At 42.2% G+C, this 16,961-nt stretch overlaps 1 protein-coding gene across 3 annotated transcripts in view; it reads left to right on the top strand.

The window, feature by feature from the left end:
* Positions 1–16,961, top strand: part of LOC103186909 (clathrin heavy chain 1) — a 62,607-nt gene that overhangs the window by 40,265 nt on the left and 5,381 nt on the right. For 2 of the 3 annotated variants that reach the window (XM_042338867.1, XM_007906175.2), the window contains 13 exons: positions 142–287; positions 689–872; positions 961–1,153; positions 1,535–1,692; positions 2,996–3,160; positions 3,754–3,861; positions 4,444–4,611; positions 4,693–4,842; positions 6,657–6,788; positions 7,902–8,012; positions 9,037–9,207; positions 11,085–11,306; positions 13,640–13,660. In XM_042338867.1, the coding sequence (XP_042194801.1) occupies positions 142–287; positions 689–872; positions 961–1,153; positions 1,535–1,692; positions 2,996–3,160; positions 3,754–3,861; positions 4,444–4,611; positions 4,693–4,842; positions 6,657–6,788; positions 7,902–8,012; positions 9,037–9,207; positions 11,085–11,306; positions 13,640–13,660 (1,929 nt within the window). The remainder of the gene's footprint in view (positions 1–141; positions 288–688; positions 873–960; positions 1,154–1,534; positions 1,693–2,995; positions 3,161–3,753; positions 3,862–4,443; positions 4,612–4,692; positions 4,843–6,656; positions 6,789–7,901; positions 8,013–9,036; positions 9,208–11,084; positions 11,307–13,639; positions 13,661–16,961) is intronic. The other variant, XM_007906176.2, reaches the window with a different exon arrangement.

The raw sequence follows: 16,961 nt of genomic DNA, 5'->3' as shown, positions 1-16,961 counted from the left end.
TTGCTTGAGTCGCGGGCGGTCTCTGCAAAGGGTCTTTTCACTCCTCCAGGTAATTGACTAAAATACAAACTATGCTCACACCTGCTTCTGTGAAGGACCACATTCTGAAATGTACCTTCTTTCCGCTCCCCCCTTCCCCAGGTTGTTCAGACTGCTTTGTCAGAAACTCAAGATCCTGAAGAGGTCTCGGTTACTGTAAAGGCCTTTATGACTGCTGATCTTCCAAATGAATTAATTGAACTATTGGAAAAAATTGTACTGGACAATTCTGTCTTCAGTGAGCACAGGTAAGACGAGTGTATTTTAGTGTCTGGAAAATGTTCTTTGACTGCTTTTCTTTCTATTCTCCCTGTAATAACACAAGTGCACCTTGAGCCTCTGAAAAGATTTGATTCTCTTAGCCAGATTTTGAGGTAACTGAATATTTTCAGTATAAATTGGAGTGGATATTCCATCTTCCTGTTGAGCAGTTTCTATTGTAGAAGATGCATTTGATCAGCAACTATGATGGTTTAACCATAAACCAGTTCAGCAAATGGCATGACTGGTCAGTTGGTGCTGGTAAACCTACAGTTCAGTAAGAATAGAAATTAACTACTTTGTTCTGGTGATTTTACTTTTGTTAGTGAATATTTTTGCAGATAATGTGTAGATGATAATTTTGCCTCCCCATACCATTTTTCCCTAGGAATCTGCAAAACTTGCTGATTCTCACTGCAATCAAGGCTGATCGTACCCGTGTGATGGAGTATATCAATCGACTGGACAACTACGATGCCCCTGACATTGCAAACATTGCTATTAGCAACGAATTGTTTGAGGAGGCATTTGCAATCTTCAGGAAATTTGACGTGAACACTTCTGCAGTGCAGGTAAACTTGAAATCTGAAGGTTTTGCTGCCTGTTTGTGATTGCTATTTTTGCTCCTGTATTTGTAACGCCACACATTTGATTGTTTAGGTACTGATTGAACACATTGGGAATCTGGATCGTGCGTATGAATTTGCTGAGCGGTGCAATGAGCCAGCTGTGTGGAGCCAACTCGCTAAAGCCCAGCTCCAAAAAGAGATGGTAAAGGAGGCTATTGACTCTTATATCAAGGCAGATGACCCTTCTTCATACATGGAGGTTGTAGAAGCAGCTAACAAAAGCGGTAATTATTTTTTTTTATATGGTTAGCTTTTAGATCAAATTCATTTTTGTGTGTGAAGATAAACTGATTCATTAGACTTTAGAACTCCATCCCATATTCCCTTCGCCTCATTCCCTCCCTTGCTTCCTTCAAGTGATGCCTCGAGACCCTCCTCTTTGACCATGTCTTCATCTACCCTCTATGATCCTAACCCCCCACACCCCCGCTCGGGTCCAAGTCCCTGACTTTTCAGCGCCTTGGAACGGCCTCCCGACGTCAAAGTACAAATGTAATTTTGTATTGTAGTGCATAATTGAAACTTGTAAACTGTTTACATCTTTGTTAGTAATCAAAACCCATTCTATAGTTTCTATACTTACTATCAACCCTCCACTCGCTCAGGTAACTGGGAGGATCTTGTTAAGTATCTGCAGATGGCCAGGAAGAAAGCACGTGAATCCTATGTGGAGACTGAACTCATTTTTGCCCTGGCAAAAACCAATCGTTTAGCAGAGTTGGAGGAATTCATCAATGGCCCCAACAATGCTCACATCCAGCAAGTAAGTGCATCTAAAACAGGACTTGCTTTTTAAACTTAAACTGTTCTGTATCTATAGCACAACATGAATTGTTTAGAAGTGGATTTGAATATCTTAACAGTTCACTGCTGTAAGTCTCAAATGTTGAATCTTCCTCCCTCTTGATGATGCTGACTTAAGTTATCCTCTACTACACAACAAAAAAAAAATTACATTTGTAAAGCGCCTTTCACCTTGGGAGGATGTCTCAAGGTGCTGGACAAACAGAGTTACGGAGCCGAGCTGGGGGTCGGGGTGGAGGGCGGGGGGGTGGGGGAAGCAAGGAGCTCGAAAGCACGGTCGAAGAGGAGGGTCTTGAAGGTGGCGAGGGAGGGGGTGAGACGGAGAGACTGGGATGGATGGACTGTGGGATGGAGTTCCATAGGGTGGGTGCAGAGTGGTGGAAGGCCTGTCCTCCAATAGTGGGATGAGCAAGGTGGGGGACGTAATACCACAACAACAACTTGCATTTATGTTCGGAGGCGAGCCATATGGCGGAGGTGGAGGAAAGTGGTTCTGGTCAGGGATTAAGGAAGGACAGCTGTGAGTCTGAGGATAGGTTGAGGAGGTCAGAGGACATAAGTCATTGACTAGAGCGAAGGAGTATGGCTTCTGTTGTTGACATTTAGTTGCGAGAAATTTGTGATCCGGTACTTTATCAAATGCAAGTATTATGGCGTTTCCATGCCTGGAATACCGAATCTTCGGGCCCCACACCGCCTCGCCCGCTCTCCCGACGTCACCGTTTGCTTGCTTGTGTCTGACCTTGCTGCTCGTGCGAAAAGCTAATTATCCAGAATCTCAGATAGTACTGGACTGCTTAAAGCAGTCAGTTGATGCGGGCGTGTCAACTAGGCATGTCTGAACGCCAGTGACCTCTGGAACTGTATGACTCAATTCCTCTGCCTTTATCTCTAAATCCCACTTCATGACTTATCTTTTTGCCTATGGTCACTTCCCCCTTCTTTGCCCGGCCACCACCCCTGCCATGATGCAGCACTTGGACACTATGCCGCTTGAAGGGTGCTTCATAAATGCATGTTGCCCTAACTGTTTTTTGAGAAGCTACTTTGGAGTTATCAATTCCTGTAATTAAGCTTTTTAAACTTGATCTATTTTTAAGACTGAATATATTTGCATTAAAAAATGCTGGCTCGTTAAAACCAATGCTCTTTAAAACCAATTCAAACTTTTATGTGAACCAAACATAAGTGTTTGAGCAATATTGCCCAGTGTGGAATATAACCAGTGTTGTATGAATAAATCTACATTATCCGTTCTACAGGTTGGTGATCGCTGCTATGATGAACAAATGTATGAAGCGGCTAAACTGCTGTATAACAATGTTTCCAACTTTGGTCGTTTGGCATCCACACTGGTTCACCTGGGAGAATACCAGGCTGCAGTGGATGGTGCACGCAAAGCAAATAGCACCCGGACTTGGAAAGAGGTGAATTATTAGCATCCTGCTTAATAGTCTTTAGTCATAGCAGTATTAAGCTGGTTGAAGAGCTCTGAAAGTGAGCGCTGATCACTCCAGTGAATTTAATGTAGCTGAATGACGCAGGGAATCTGGATTGGTTAATGTCATGATGGCAAGGTGTGGGTTGGGGTTGTTTGGTTTTGCCTCCACACTTTGCGAAAGAATTGATTTGAAGTTGACTCTGAAATAATCGGAATAGAATACGCAGTTTTGAGTTGATCTACTGGTGGATGATGCAGGAAAATGGATTCAGAAGAAAGTAAGCAATACTTCCAGATGGGTATTTTAAAAACAGCAAGTTAAGTTAGAAAGATGGTCATGTCACTATTCACCTTGCAGCTCAAGCTGTCTCTAGTAACATTTCTGAATGGTAAACATGGCATTAAAAATGCATCCAGTATATTCTGCAAATTTCCAGTGGTAACCATTCTAACTTCAAGATCTGAGTGGCTCAAAATAGTAACTTCAAAATACAACCCTGCGAACTGGTTTTGAAAGCTCTCGATAAGATTATTCAGATGTTGCTGCCAAATACTTTCTAATGTTGGTTGTGTTTGCAGGTGTGCTTTGCTTGTGTTGAAGGAAAGGAATTTCGTCTGGCGCAGATGTGTGGCCTTCATATTGTAGTACACGCTGATGAACTGGAGGAATTAATTAACTATTACCAGGTAAGTTACTACACCGTGTCTCAACTATTGGTAGGTTATACAGACTCTACATTTAACACCTACAGAATAGCATATACAGGGCTGAAAGAAAACTTGCCTTCAAAGCCCTCCACCGCATTGCTCCTTCCTGTCTCTGTGACCTGCGAATCCCATATCAACCTGTCCGTTCCCTCTGCTCAACAGGCTCCAGCCTGCTCCATGTCCCCTGTCCAGCATGCCACACCATTGGTGGTCGGGCCTTCAGCTTCCATCCTTTGCCTTGCTCCCTCCCTTACCTGCACAAATATTGGTTATTCAATCTTTTTTTGGAGGGGAGTTGGGGGTTAGAGGAAGAAAAAGAACTACTTGCCAGTGGAAGTCTGTAATTGTCATTACTCACCGTGTGGCAAGTGTACAGTTGGCTTCATAGCCTCAATATTGCAAGACTGGCCAGGCCATAATGTTTATGAACCTTTTCGCTTGCTCTCTCTCACTGCAAGCCACTGAGCAATACATTAGATTGGTATGTTTATACTGCCACTTGGCAATGTTGTAGGTGACACCATTGAAACTTCATTTCTCTTCTGAACTTTCTTGTTTCAGGACCGTGGCTACTTTGAGGAGCTCATCACCATGTTGGAAGCAGCATTGGGTCTGGAGCGTGCTCACATGGGGATGTTCACTGAACTGGCTATTCTGTATTCAAAGTACAAACCACAGAAGATGAGAGAGCACTTGGAACTCTTCTGGTCCAGAGTCAACATTCCTAAGGTAGTGAGCTCTTACAATTCCTTTTTAAGATGGTTTCAATGTACTCTACAAATTGTCCTAACTGGGTCTAATTAAATCTAGGTGCTGAGAGCTGCTGAGCAAGCCCACCTCTGGGCAGAATTGGTCTTCCTCTATGACAAATATGAAGAATATGACAATGCTGTCATTACTATGATGAACCACCCAACAGATGCATGGAAGGAGGGACAGTTCAAAGATATTATCACCAAGGTAAGACATTCTTCAAACCGCTCCGACTGTCCAGTTGGTCTTTTTTTAAACTCCTTTCGAGATGTGGGTTTCGCTGGCAGGGCCAGTAATTTTTTTATCTATCCATAGATCTTCTGAGTGTCTTAGTGTGTGGGCTCAGATACTGTTAAGTCAGCCATGTAATGTCTAGTCCAGTTTCTGAGCCAGGCAGGTCTGCAGTACTTTAGGGCACTGCTGATGATCCAGCCAGCCTTCCATCTCAGTTGGATTTGGAGGAGTAAACTGGTCACTGGGGGCATTCTACCCACTCAGCACCTATTAACCTGTAATCCAAAGCCCTAACACATAATGGTCCTGGATAAGCAGTAGGAAAACTTGCTAGATAGACATTGTTTTCAATGGCAAGCCATGTGGTATTAACTGGTTAATTTCCAACAGTGCTCCAAGCACCCTTTGGAATCCCCAAGCCTGGTCTCTTGCCAACCTGCATCTAATGCACTCAATGGATACTCAAACTGTGTTTCCACGTGTCAAGCTGCCTGGTTGCCCCCCAAAAATCGAGTGACATTACAATTGCATTCTTCCTTTTCCCCCATTCTATAAATTATAGATTTCTTCCTTCTATTAATTAGATTTCAAAACATGTGGGCTTTAAATGTCAAATTGGATCATTTTTAAAACTTCTGTGGGTTTTTCTTTTACAGCTTTAGTTTTTCATTTATCCTGTTTGCTTTTAGATTCAGAAAGAGAATCTTAAGCTTTGATTTACTTGTACTATAATTTAGTTTTTTTTTGTCAGAAGGGTATATTTGAAGCTCATGGAATTGCCATTCTTGAGTATCCAAACTAATGTGCCACATATATATGGAAATATGAAATATACATATGGAAATCTCCTCTGTCCAAAATGGAGTGTAGTCTACATTGTGCACTGGAGGGTTGCCCTCTGCTTGTTTATTTAATCCGTGAAAGTAACGGGTGAGGTTGGCAACAGCCAAGGCTTGGAGCCCAGAGTGTGTATTGCAGTATTGCTAGAAAATGTTAATAAAATCACTTGTACATCATTTGTAAAATGTTAATAAAATCACTTGTACACAGTGCCCTCTGGTGGCTGCAATATGAAATATGACAGTTTGCTAAATGACAAGTCTCTGGGATTTCTATATATTATGTATATATATATATATAGAGGGGATGCATGGAACTTTTGGTTTGAATACTCTTGAGCATGTTAATAGGTTTCCACATAGGTCAGATACCTGGTTGACCAAAAAATGATTTTTTTTTAACAATTTGGCTGTTTTAGTTAATCCTTAAATTCAAAATTGTTAACTGCCAGTTTAATGGGGTTACTGCAACTAGATTTTAGCACATATTTCTATTAATTGGCTTGATATTGTTGGGCTGCTACCATAAAATGGACTTGCAGAATTTAGAAAGATTAGCAAAGTTTACATAGGTTGGTATGTTTACAACTGAATGCAACTTCATTAAAACACGTTGACATGATGATGCTCTGTTTTAGGCACAAATGGTGTTGAGTATTCAGAACATCTTAAGGATGATCAAAAGCCAGATTCTTCATGGGTTTCTCAATTCTTATTGCCCAAATGGCAGCTTTACTTACACACAGCTAGGTGCAGACTTAAATGTTTTCCCTAACCATCTCCTCCCCCCATGTTGGAAGTGAATGAAAATCCACAGTCAATCCACTTCACAGTATAACCTGTGAAGCACTCTGAGACGTCTCAACAACCTGATAATGCACTATATCAAATGGAGGGACTGTTGTTGAATCCCACTGTATCTTGTCACTTTCTAATCTGTTTCCCCAGGTTGCTAATGTGGAGCTGTACTACAAAGCCACACAATTCTACTTGGAATTTAAGCCTCTGTTGCTGAATGACTTGCTCATGGTGCTGTCCCCTCGATTGGACCATACTCGTGCTGTTAACTACTTCAGCAAGGTAATTCACAGCTGCTTTCCACCATTATGGTACAAATCAGTTTGGGTTGGGTGCTGTTTATAGAGAATTGACTGACTAGCCAATCCTCAAGCTTGGGCTTTCTCATCTTTCCAACTGGCAAAAGTAAAGCCAGGACAATACTTTAGGATGTACCAGGACAGTCTAATCAACAGGATTTGGAATCGCAAGCACGACATAGGTTCAGAATTGTAAAGGGCAATTTCAGGATGGATACCAGGAAGCTTTTCTTTACCCAGACAATAACTTGACCTGTGCAGGTTGCTAGGGCCAGAATGCTAGACTACAAAGGATATTTAACATCCACCTGGACGGACAGACGTCTCAACCAAAGGACTGCACCAGTATATGGGTTCCAACCCACAATATTATGACTCTGAGTGCTACCAACTGAGACAGGCTGACACATGGATGGGAGGACAGTATGGTGTTTTGGAACGATTAGATCAGATGAGCCGAAGGGACTTCACCAAAATCCTGTAGTTCAGTGGAGTCCTGGAGTCCTGTAGCTCAGTGGTTAGAGCACTCGCCTTGCAAGCGAGACACCTGGGTTCAATTCCCGGCAGGGCGAAACCTTGGGCAAGTTTCCTTACTCCACACACCTAATAATAATCCCTCCAAAACAAAACAATAATAAATTGGTCATTTTCAATCCACGACTGTTTGTGGGACGCTGCTGTGCGCAATTGGCTGCCGCGTTTTGCCCACAAATATACAGTCAATTCACTTTACAATCTATTCTGTGAAGCGCTTTGAAATGTCGAAGATGTGAAAAGCGCAATATAAAATGCAAGGATTATTATAAATTAATCTTGTGAATTCCCTATAATATCAGTAGTTCCAAAAATTGTCAGCTTCTTGTACTGATAACTATTTGCAACGGTGATATGACAAATGGGTTCATCACCTATATTACTAAAGATATTTTATTCTGCAAGGTTAAACCATGAATTTAGATTATAAATCCTTTCTGTAATGAAGCAAATTCTTGAGGCAATTGTAATAATCATTATATGGATTTTTGGCTTTACTTCTAAATGATTTTTGTCCCTGTACTGTTCTAATAGATATGAAGCTCATTCTGATTATCTGCAGGTTAAACAGTTGTCTTTGGTTAAACCATATCTACGTTCAGTACAAAGCAACAACAATAAGAGTGTGAATGAGGCACTGAACAATCTCTTCATCCAGGAGGAAGATTATCAGGTGGGTGAGAACAGCCAAGATCCAGCACACCTGCCTTTCTCTTCCAGAATTTCATTTCTCCATTCTAGGGGTAATAATTCTTTCAAAATAATAATAAATTGGTACTTCAATCCACAACTGTTTGTGGGACACTGCTGTGCGCAATTGGCTGCCGCATTTCACTCACAAAATATAGTCAATTCACTTTACGGTGTATTCTGTGAAGCGCTTTGATGTCTGGAAGAAATGGTAAGGCACTATATCAACTGCAAGTATTATTTCATAAAATGTATATACAGTACTTAAAGGGACTAAATAAGTATTGGATAATTATAGTAAAAAAAACCTGTAATCACAATTTGGAAGACCTTTACTTTGGCCTAACTCCCCACATTTATGGGTTGGCACTATTGCCTTTGCCAAATGTGGGTTTGTGAGTAAATTGAATCTTTTAGGAATTGCTTAATATACAAGTCGTATTAATGTCAGATCAGATTTTTCACATTTGGCAGTACAGGAATGGGCTTGTGCTCACTTAAGCCTTAGATTAACCTCTGGTGTGAGTTGGGTGAGCACTCCAATGTATGTACTGGTCTTGTGATGTTTCTCAACTTGGAGAAAATTATGCTAATTTTTTAGCCAGGAAGTGCCTTTATTTTTTCCTGGGAAGGCCATGCATCCTTATTCCTATCTGGGGCATTACCCTTGAGGGTGGCACATCACAGTGAAATGTTTTTCTGTCTTAACTGATCTTAGATTGGGTAGCAGTTAACATCAAGTGAACTCAATACAGAGTAATTCAAACATGCAATGTTTCGGTCTAACTTTATGGGTGGTGTAAGACTGTGCTTCATTTGGCTGCCTTGCCCATTGGGAAAGTATTTTTCTAGTTTATAGAACAAATTTAATGTTTCTGAAGCCCTCTGGCTCCATGTTTCTCTTCTAGTCTTGATGTATCCACTTTGCAATGCCTGAGATGTGGAAGTTACTGTGGTGAACATTGAAAACTCATGCCTAGTTTAACTGCAACCTTTCAACTTTATAGGCCCTTCGTACTTCCATAGATGCGTACGATAACTTTGACAACATCTCCCTGGCACAGCGACTGGAGAAACACGAATTGATTGAGTTCCGACGAATTGGTGCATATCTGTTTAAGGGCAACAACCGCTGGAAACAGAGTGTGGAACTGTGCAAGAAGGATCGGCTGTACAAAGTAAGGCATTTTTCATGATCAATTTTGGCTTGAAGTCGACTAGATGAGAGGCTAGAATTAGTTTAGGAAAAAAAATTAGATTTGTGTATTGAAGCACTAGTATGTTATGAAGAAGAAGCTAATTTACAACCTGTACCAGCAAATGGAAATCTCTCGCCCTGTAGAAAATGACTTCAAACTGCACATACCATTTCCATGGTTGGCACTGAATAATCCAGCAAAGCCTAGTTAAAGGAGAAGGGCAATGCAGTGGAATCTGCTTTTGGCGGACACCAGTTAACCCCAGACGTCGAGTAAATTGAACAAAACGCCCGGCATCGATTCATTTGTATTCTTACCTGTTTTACATATGCCGGTTGATTTGGGCAAAAATCCAGTCACTCCGGGCAAAATACCACGCTGGTCGCTGCTGACTGTACTCACTCGAGCCTTCTGTGTGTCCATTCAGCCACAAGGGGCTCTGGGATGGAGATGGGAGGAGTCTACGATTCATTAACAGCAACTCCAGTCATTCACAGTGATTACTGTCACTCAGTGAGTGAGGGGTGGGGCAGAGGAACGGAAGAACAAGGGTGGGAAATCGGGATTGATTGACACTGAGCCACTTGGGAATGGGTGGAACCAATCCAACCACAAGCAGCTGCAGGCTGTCAGTCACCTCAACCTCACTGCAAATTGGTCCACTTCCCATCCAATGGAAACAGCAACGGGAGGGGGCGGGAGTGCCTCTGCTGGTGTTTTGCAGCCAGACAAAGATTACTATATTTTACTGAATTCTGTGAGTACAGGATTTAACATTAACTCCAAAGGTTAACGTACATGGGGTCCCATTTGGTGAGTTAAAAAGTGAAACAACGTCATTACGTACTGTAAGTGCCACCACAGCTCCTCTGCTGGGCGGGATAGGTATTTCAGCTAACCTCAAACGCTTCTTAATGGTCTCCTTATTTAAGAAAGGACGCACTCGCCTTAAAGGGGGTGCAGCGTAAATTCATTAGGTTGGTTCCTGGGATGAAGGGGTTGACCTATGAGGACAGGTTGAGTAAACCAGGCCTATATTCTCCAGAATATAGAAGAATTAGAGGTGATCTTATAGAAACCTATAAGATTCTTAAGGGTCTTGACAGGGTAGATGCTGTAAGACTGTTTCCCCTGGTTGGAGAATCTAAAACTCAGGGTCATAGTCTCAACATTAAGTGTCAGTCTTTTTGAACTGAGTTGAGGAAATATATCTTCACTCAGAGGGTAGTGAATTTGTGGAATTCTCTACCCCAGAAGGCTGTGGATGCTCAGCCCTTGAACATATTCAAGACTGAGGTTGATAGATTTCTAAAGGATAGAGGGATTAAGGGATATGGGGATAGAGCGGGTAAATGGAATTAGGTTAGAAGATCAGCCATGATTTTATTAAATAGCGGGGCAGGCTCAATGGACCGAATGGCCTACTCCTGCTCCTACGTCTTATGGTCTTAAGCCGGATAAAATGGTCATCTCCAATGTGTCCGGCTTAACCGACTTCCAATGTTTCTCTAGCTTGATGTGTGTGAAGCGCATCTGCTTAATAGCTTAGTTGGGTATGCATTGCTTCGTGAAAAAACATTGGAAAGTCAATATACGTTTAGGAATTTCAAATGGAATTTGGTGATAAAGGATTTTGGCTCCCATGGGCTGATTTGAGGATATAATGATGACAGCAAATGGTTCTTCTGTAAAATATCGCTCACTTCTCAGTTGCTCACTGGTCAAAAGTGAATGCCCACTTGCTCTGGCCTTTTCCACCCCCGTCTCAATGTTAAACTTGTGACCCCTTTCGCAATTTTGTGTAAAGTGCACTTTTTTTTTATAATGCTAACTTTGTGTATCTGTGCTATTTATAGGATGCTATGCAGTATGCATCTGAGTCAAAGGATACTGAGCTAGCGGAGGAGCTACTGCAGTGGTTCCTGGAGGATGGGAAGAATGAGTGCTTTGCTTCATGTCTCTTCACTTGTTATGACCTGTTAAGGCCAGATGTGGTGCTTGAGCTCTCTTGGAGACACAGCATCATGGATTTTTCCATGCCGTACTTCATCCAGGTGATGAGGGAGTATCTGAGCAAGGTATGTGATCTGGCATAATGGGATGTGCATAGTTTAAGCAAATTTGTATTCAATTGAGAATCTGAAGTAGAAATGTATGAACAACTGACTCCCAACTCTTGTGTTGAAATATTCTAAATCTTTTGCTGAAGTGAACTGTATAGTTACTAGTGTTAAGGCAGTGTTTAACTTCTTGATATTTGGAAATGGATGTTTCTTTAACATTAACTTTTCCCTTTTTCAAGAAAAAAAATAGTAATTAGTTACAACCCAAATCTTGAGTGAAATTGTGTTTCTGAGATCTAAATTTGGTTTAATCTGGCTTGATCAAATATCCCTTTATCTTGCTCTTATTTAAAACTAATTTGAATACGGTAAAACTCGCATAAGTCTGATCCGTATAATCGCCCAAGTCATACAACTGCTAATTCCCGTTCAAGGGTTTAGTCTATTGCAAACTTGACATAATAATTCTTGCATTTGATACAGCACCTTATCACGTCTTTGAGACATCTCAAAACACTTCACAGAATATACTGTAATGTGAATTGACTGTATTTTGTGAGCAAAACAAAATATAACTCATACTTTGCCTAATTCATATTAAATGTGTGGTTACAACTGATGAGACTTGTGTGAGGTTAATGTACTCGTTTCAGGGTAGCATTTTTCATGTCAATTCATTGGTACCCAATTTTTTGAGGTCTCCAGCTAAAATGTTCTTTTGTTGTTGCAATGAAAGTAGTTTCTACCATTGTGGGGGTTGAAGTATTACAGCAAGTTCGCCCACAAATATACAGTCAATTCACTTTACAGTGTGTTCTGTGAAGCGCTTTGGGACGTCCTCCCGACGTGAAAAGCGCGATATCAAATGCAAGGATTATTATTATTATTAAGTGTGATATAATTGGGGCAGGGACTATTGTAACAATTTGTCTTTTCTTCATTCAAGAAACTGAACAGCTTCTACGCGGAGGCTCATTCATTGTTGGAGCTTATTTTTAAGATAATGATTGAGTCTAGATGGTCCTAAAATGTTTTTGCTTCTTACTGGGCTTCCTGTCATTTGGAGGATGAGAGGTTAATTGGTGCGTAGATGGATGCTGAAGAATAATCTACGGGTTTGACTAACCAATTTAGGGCTTAATTTTAACCACCAGCGACTTGAACCCCCACTGTTGAATATGCATTAAGTTTTTGCAATTTCCCTTGATATTTGAACTTCCCAGTTTTCAGCTACTCCCCAAATGAAAAGTGCTACTAGTTACATCTTGTATAACTTGATTTTTATCTGCTTAGACTGCACCAGGATTTCTTGGACACTGCTTCCAATTTCCTAGTCAGGTGCACCAGGCTCATTGATGGAAATTTGAGTAATATCCAGTCTACTTGCTTCTATGGTGTGAGGTTACTGAGCTCGTTTGGAAGTGAGAAACCAAGGTGGCCAAAAAGCATCACTAATCCCTGGTCTTTTTTTAAAAAAACACCAGCAGCACTACTTTCTGTTCACACTATGCTTTAGGCTGTTTTTAACATCTTGCCTTACTGGTTGGTGCCTCCTTATGTAGCAATTACATTCTTTTAATATGCTTGCAGCATCTGATTTTGATGTTTAACATTGTTTTAGTACCTTGTAGGTACTTTCTTGGTTACAGATGAAAGGCATGATTAAAATTTAAGTTGTGCGGTGACTATTTTAATGTACTCTAGACCCATTTGTTCAGTACAGGTGAACAGTTTGTCATTTTTCAACTTTCTATTTCTAATGTTTACCTGATCTAGATTCCCTTTTGGAGATTTGGGTTAACTGACCAGTATTGTACAGGCTAGTGCAACACCAAGGATTGCTGTTCTAAATGTACCAATAATAATTATGATAATAATAATTATGACAATGACTTCTTCTTGAATATTAATTTGCCTATATTCTGATTTATTTGGCAGTTCTCTGCTTTTCTCTGCACTATGGAATACAAATCTAAATTCCATAAGGAAAATAATGTTAGCTGGCTGCAGAACACTGAAATCCTATACCTGGATACTTATTTTTATAGTTTGGGAACATAGACTTGGGGCCATGTTTAAAATTGAATTACCTTTTAATTTGATCTTGGGAAACCTAAGATCTGAAACTGATGTGTGCCCATGTGAATTTTATTCTGCCTGTATTCATCTGTAAATGTCTTTCCTATCTTTGCAATACACTAAATGCTTTTTTATATATATATTTTCTTCTGGTGATTGGGAGTTTTCTCCTAACCTCTGTTCCTCTTGTTTGCTGTTTCTACCTGCTTTTTATTGTGCTGGATGTGGAGTTTGAATTCTAAGCTGCTGCCCTCTGAATTGCCTTGCAGGTTGATGAAATAAAGAAAAAGGTGAAAGTTGACTCATTTTCCATCATTAGTTCTGGAGACTGAACCACAGGAAACCTGCATGAATTGTTTCCTTCCCATCTTACACTGCTGCTTTTAATTCCACTAGATCCACTGCAAATCCTCCGAGCAGACCAGTTGAAGCATTAGCCAGGATCCTTTATAAAGTCACTGGCAGGAAGTTGCAGGCTTGCCATAGGGTGGCTGGTTCACAATCCCTGCATTTTCACGTTTAAAACTGGACTTTGCTTATTTTTATTTGAAACCGGGTAAAACTCAACGCAAGTATGTATATCCCGAAGAATTTGCCAAGCACAAACTTGCCTTGCCACAGGATTGTGAACCAGCTTTCGAACCAGTTCTGATGTTAACCTGTTCTGATGGACGGAGTGTAGTTTGAGGGGGTTCATAATGCAGCCTATTCCATGCACTGCTTTCAAAGAGGTGAAAGTTCCTGTAGTGGTCCCATTCTGAAAATTTAAATCGTGTTTTCTGCCCATTCGAGGATGGCCTTGTAAGTTTTAACATTAATGCAGTAAAGAAAACTGATTTTCTACCTGTGTTCCAAACAATTGGAAGTTGATTTATTACAATCAGTAATAAGCAGCTGGAATTTTATAACTGGTTTCATATGAACATAGTGCCCTCTCAAGGTTCCAGGGGAACTTTAGGGAAAGAACAGCAGTGCATTGTAGGTACACATTCAGTGGCCCCTTCCAGCCACTCGAGTGTGTGTGAAAAACGGGTAACTGAACTGTGGTGTTTAAAAACGAGCTTCTGCAACTCCATTTGCGATGACATCACTTTCGAGGTCATGAAGCATCGCTATTTGGCTGCATGTGTGCTTTTGGAAAGCCTGTCTGGCAGAACCATCTCGACTTTCACTTTTGCTTCAGTACTTTTGCCTCTTTTTCATGCACACGACAATTAAAATAAACCATAACGAGCATGTCTGACTTTTAAAATTGCAGTTGTGTGGAAAACCCTTTCTCTTCATGCCGCAGTTCCTGTTCTGTTTTCTCTAACTGCTATTAACAAGGGGTATGTAAAGAACAGATTAGTTGTCAAACTAAATTCCATTTTAAACTGAACATGAAACTAGCTGTTTATATGCCATATTTGTAAAATTGAGATCCTGTTATAGTTCCTTTGCTCTTGATCAGGGTTGTATTTAACGTATAATATTGCCAAACTCTGAATATTGACATGACTGCTAAGCTTAGGTGGCCTCTAAGTCTCCCTCCATCATTGCCCTTCAATTCCCTGGCTCCCCTGAAATCCAGGGTTGTTTCCAAACCCACCTGCTCACTCAAAACACAAACCTGGATGCTCGATCACAGATGGCAGAAATCCAGCCTCACGATTCACCACCAGCTGTGGCTTGAGCTCCTCTGCATCCACCATCTATTCTTTCACAGGCCAAAACTGACGTTTACTCCAAAGTCGTCCTGGAGGCAAACAACAATCCAAAGACGCTGTTTTTCACCGTCCACCACCTCCGTGCGCCTACTCTATCCTCGCATCAAATGCCAAGTGCGAAGATGCCCTAGACTTCTTCGCCTCAAAGTTTGAAAACATCCGCTTGACTACACAGTCCTCCCCTTACCCCCCCCCCCCCATGTCCCCTTCCACCCCACCGAGACTGCCTTCTCCCTCCGCCATGGCACTTGCCACTCACCCCTCCTTACACTCCTTTTGCCCCCATTTCTCCCTCTTCCTTCTCAACGACAATCACCCAGATGAAGTTCGCCACCTGCTGCATTCACCCACTCCCCAACCAGCAGCTGATCGCTCAACTCCTTTTCACCCCTGCTGGTCGACATGGTCAGCCAGTCTCTCTCCTCTGTTCCTCTCACCCTGAAAACTGCTGTTATCACACCCCTCCTCAAAAAACCCACCCTCAATCCCTCTAATCTCTTGCACTGCCGTCCCATTTCCAATCCACCCTTCCTTGCCAAAGTCCTGGAACACATTGTTGCAGGTCAACTTCGGTCCCTCCAGTCCTTCCTTGAGCCCCTGCAGTCTGGTTTTCACCCTGCTCACAGCACAGAGACAGCGCTTATCAACGTCACAAGCAGTCTTTATCTGTGATCAGGGCTTCCTCGTTTTCTCTCTGGTTTGACATAGTCGACCACGCTATCCTCCTCCACCACCTTCTCCCTCATCTACCTTAGTGGGATCACACTTGCATGATTTGAGTCCTACTTAACCAATCGCCTCTATTTCATCTTGGTAAATGGTTTCTCCCCCCACCCAGTCACCTGCGGGGTACCCCGGGCTCCATCTTTGGTCCTCTTCATTTCGTTATCTATGTACTCCCTCCGGGCGATGTCATCCGCAGACACAGGGGAAACTTCCATATGTATGCGGATGACACACAAATCTACTTTGCCTCCTCCAGTCCCAACTCCAGGTCCACCGATGTTCTATCAGCTTGTCTGGCAGACATCAGGGCCTGGATGAGTGTAAACTTCCTGCAGCTGAATGTGGTGGAAGCCATACTCCTTGGCTCCCATCAACGTCTTCACTCCTGTGGATCTGAACTCCTCAACCTCCCTGGGCTCACACTCACCGAACCGGTGCGCAATCTAGGCATCCAGTTCGAGCCCCAGCTGTCCTTCCTCCCCCACATCTGGTCCCTGACCACGACCGCCTTCTTCCACCTCATTCACATAGCCAGCCTCCAACCATTCCTTACACTAAATGCAGCCAAAATCCTCGTGCATGTGTTTGTCACCTCCCACCTGGATTACTCAAACACACTCCTCGTTAGTCTCCCCAGTTCCACCATTCAAAAGATCCAGCTAATTCAGAATTCTGCGCCCACATACTTACCCGGACCAAACCCACATCTTCTGGCCTGGCTCACCATCACCGAATGGATCGACCTCAAGATCCTCACACTCCTGTTTAAATTCCTTCACTCCCTGGTACTGTCCTACCTCTCCGACATCCTCACTCCCCAATCTACCACCCGGCACCTTTGCTTGACTGGCACTGGTCTCCTACTCAGCCCTCGCACCCTCCTCCCCATCATCAAAAGTAGCGCTTTCAGCCACTATGCCCCAAAACTCTGGAACACTCTCCCTCAATCCCCTCCTCCTAGGCTCCTCTCTCACCTTTTTTCAAGTCCTGCCTGAAAACTTTCTCTTCGACCATGCTTACAGCCACCTCCACCCGGCTCGGAGTCAGGCTCCGCCACTGCTAAGCTCTGAGACTCTACCCTGCGTGGAGGGCACTATATAAGTGCAAGTGGTTGCCCCACTCCTTGTTAATGTAAGCCTTTGTACATTTTCCTTTGAAA

The sequence above is a fragment of the Callorhinchus milii genome, unplaced genomic scaffold, assembly GCF_018977255.1.
Source record: "Callorhinchus milii isolate IMCB2004 unplaced genomic scaffold, IMCB_Cmil_1.0 Scaffold10, whole genome shotgun sequence".
In the NCBI taxonomy this organism is placed as follows: Eukaryota; Metazoa; Chordata; class Chondrichthyes; order Chimaeriformes; family Callorhinchidae; genus Callorhinchus; species Callorhinchus milii.
Note: the sequence above shows the minus strand (reverse complement) of the source record. Positions and strands in the feature narration are given on the sequence as shown.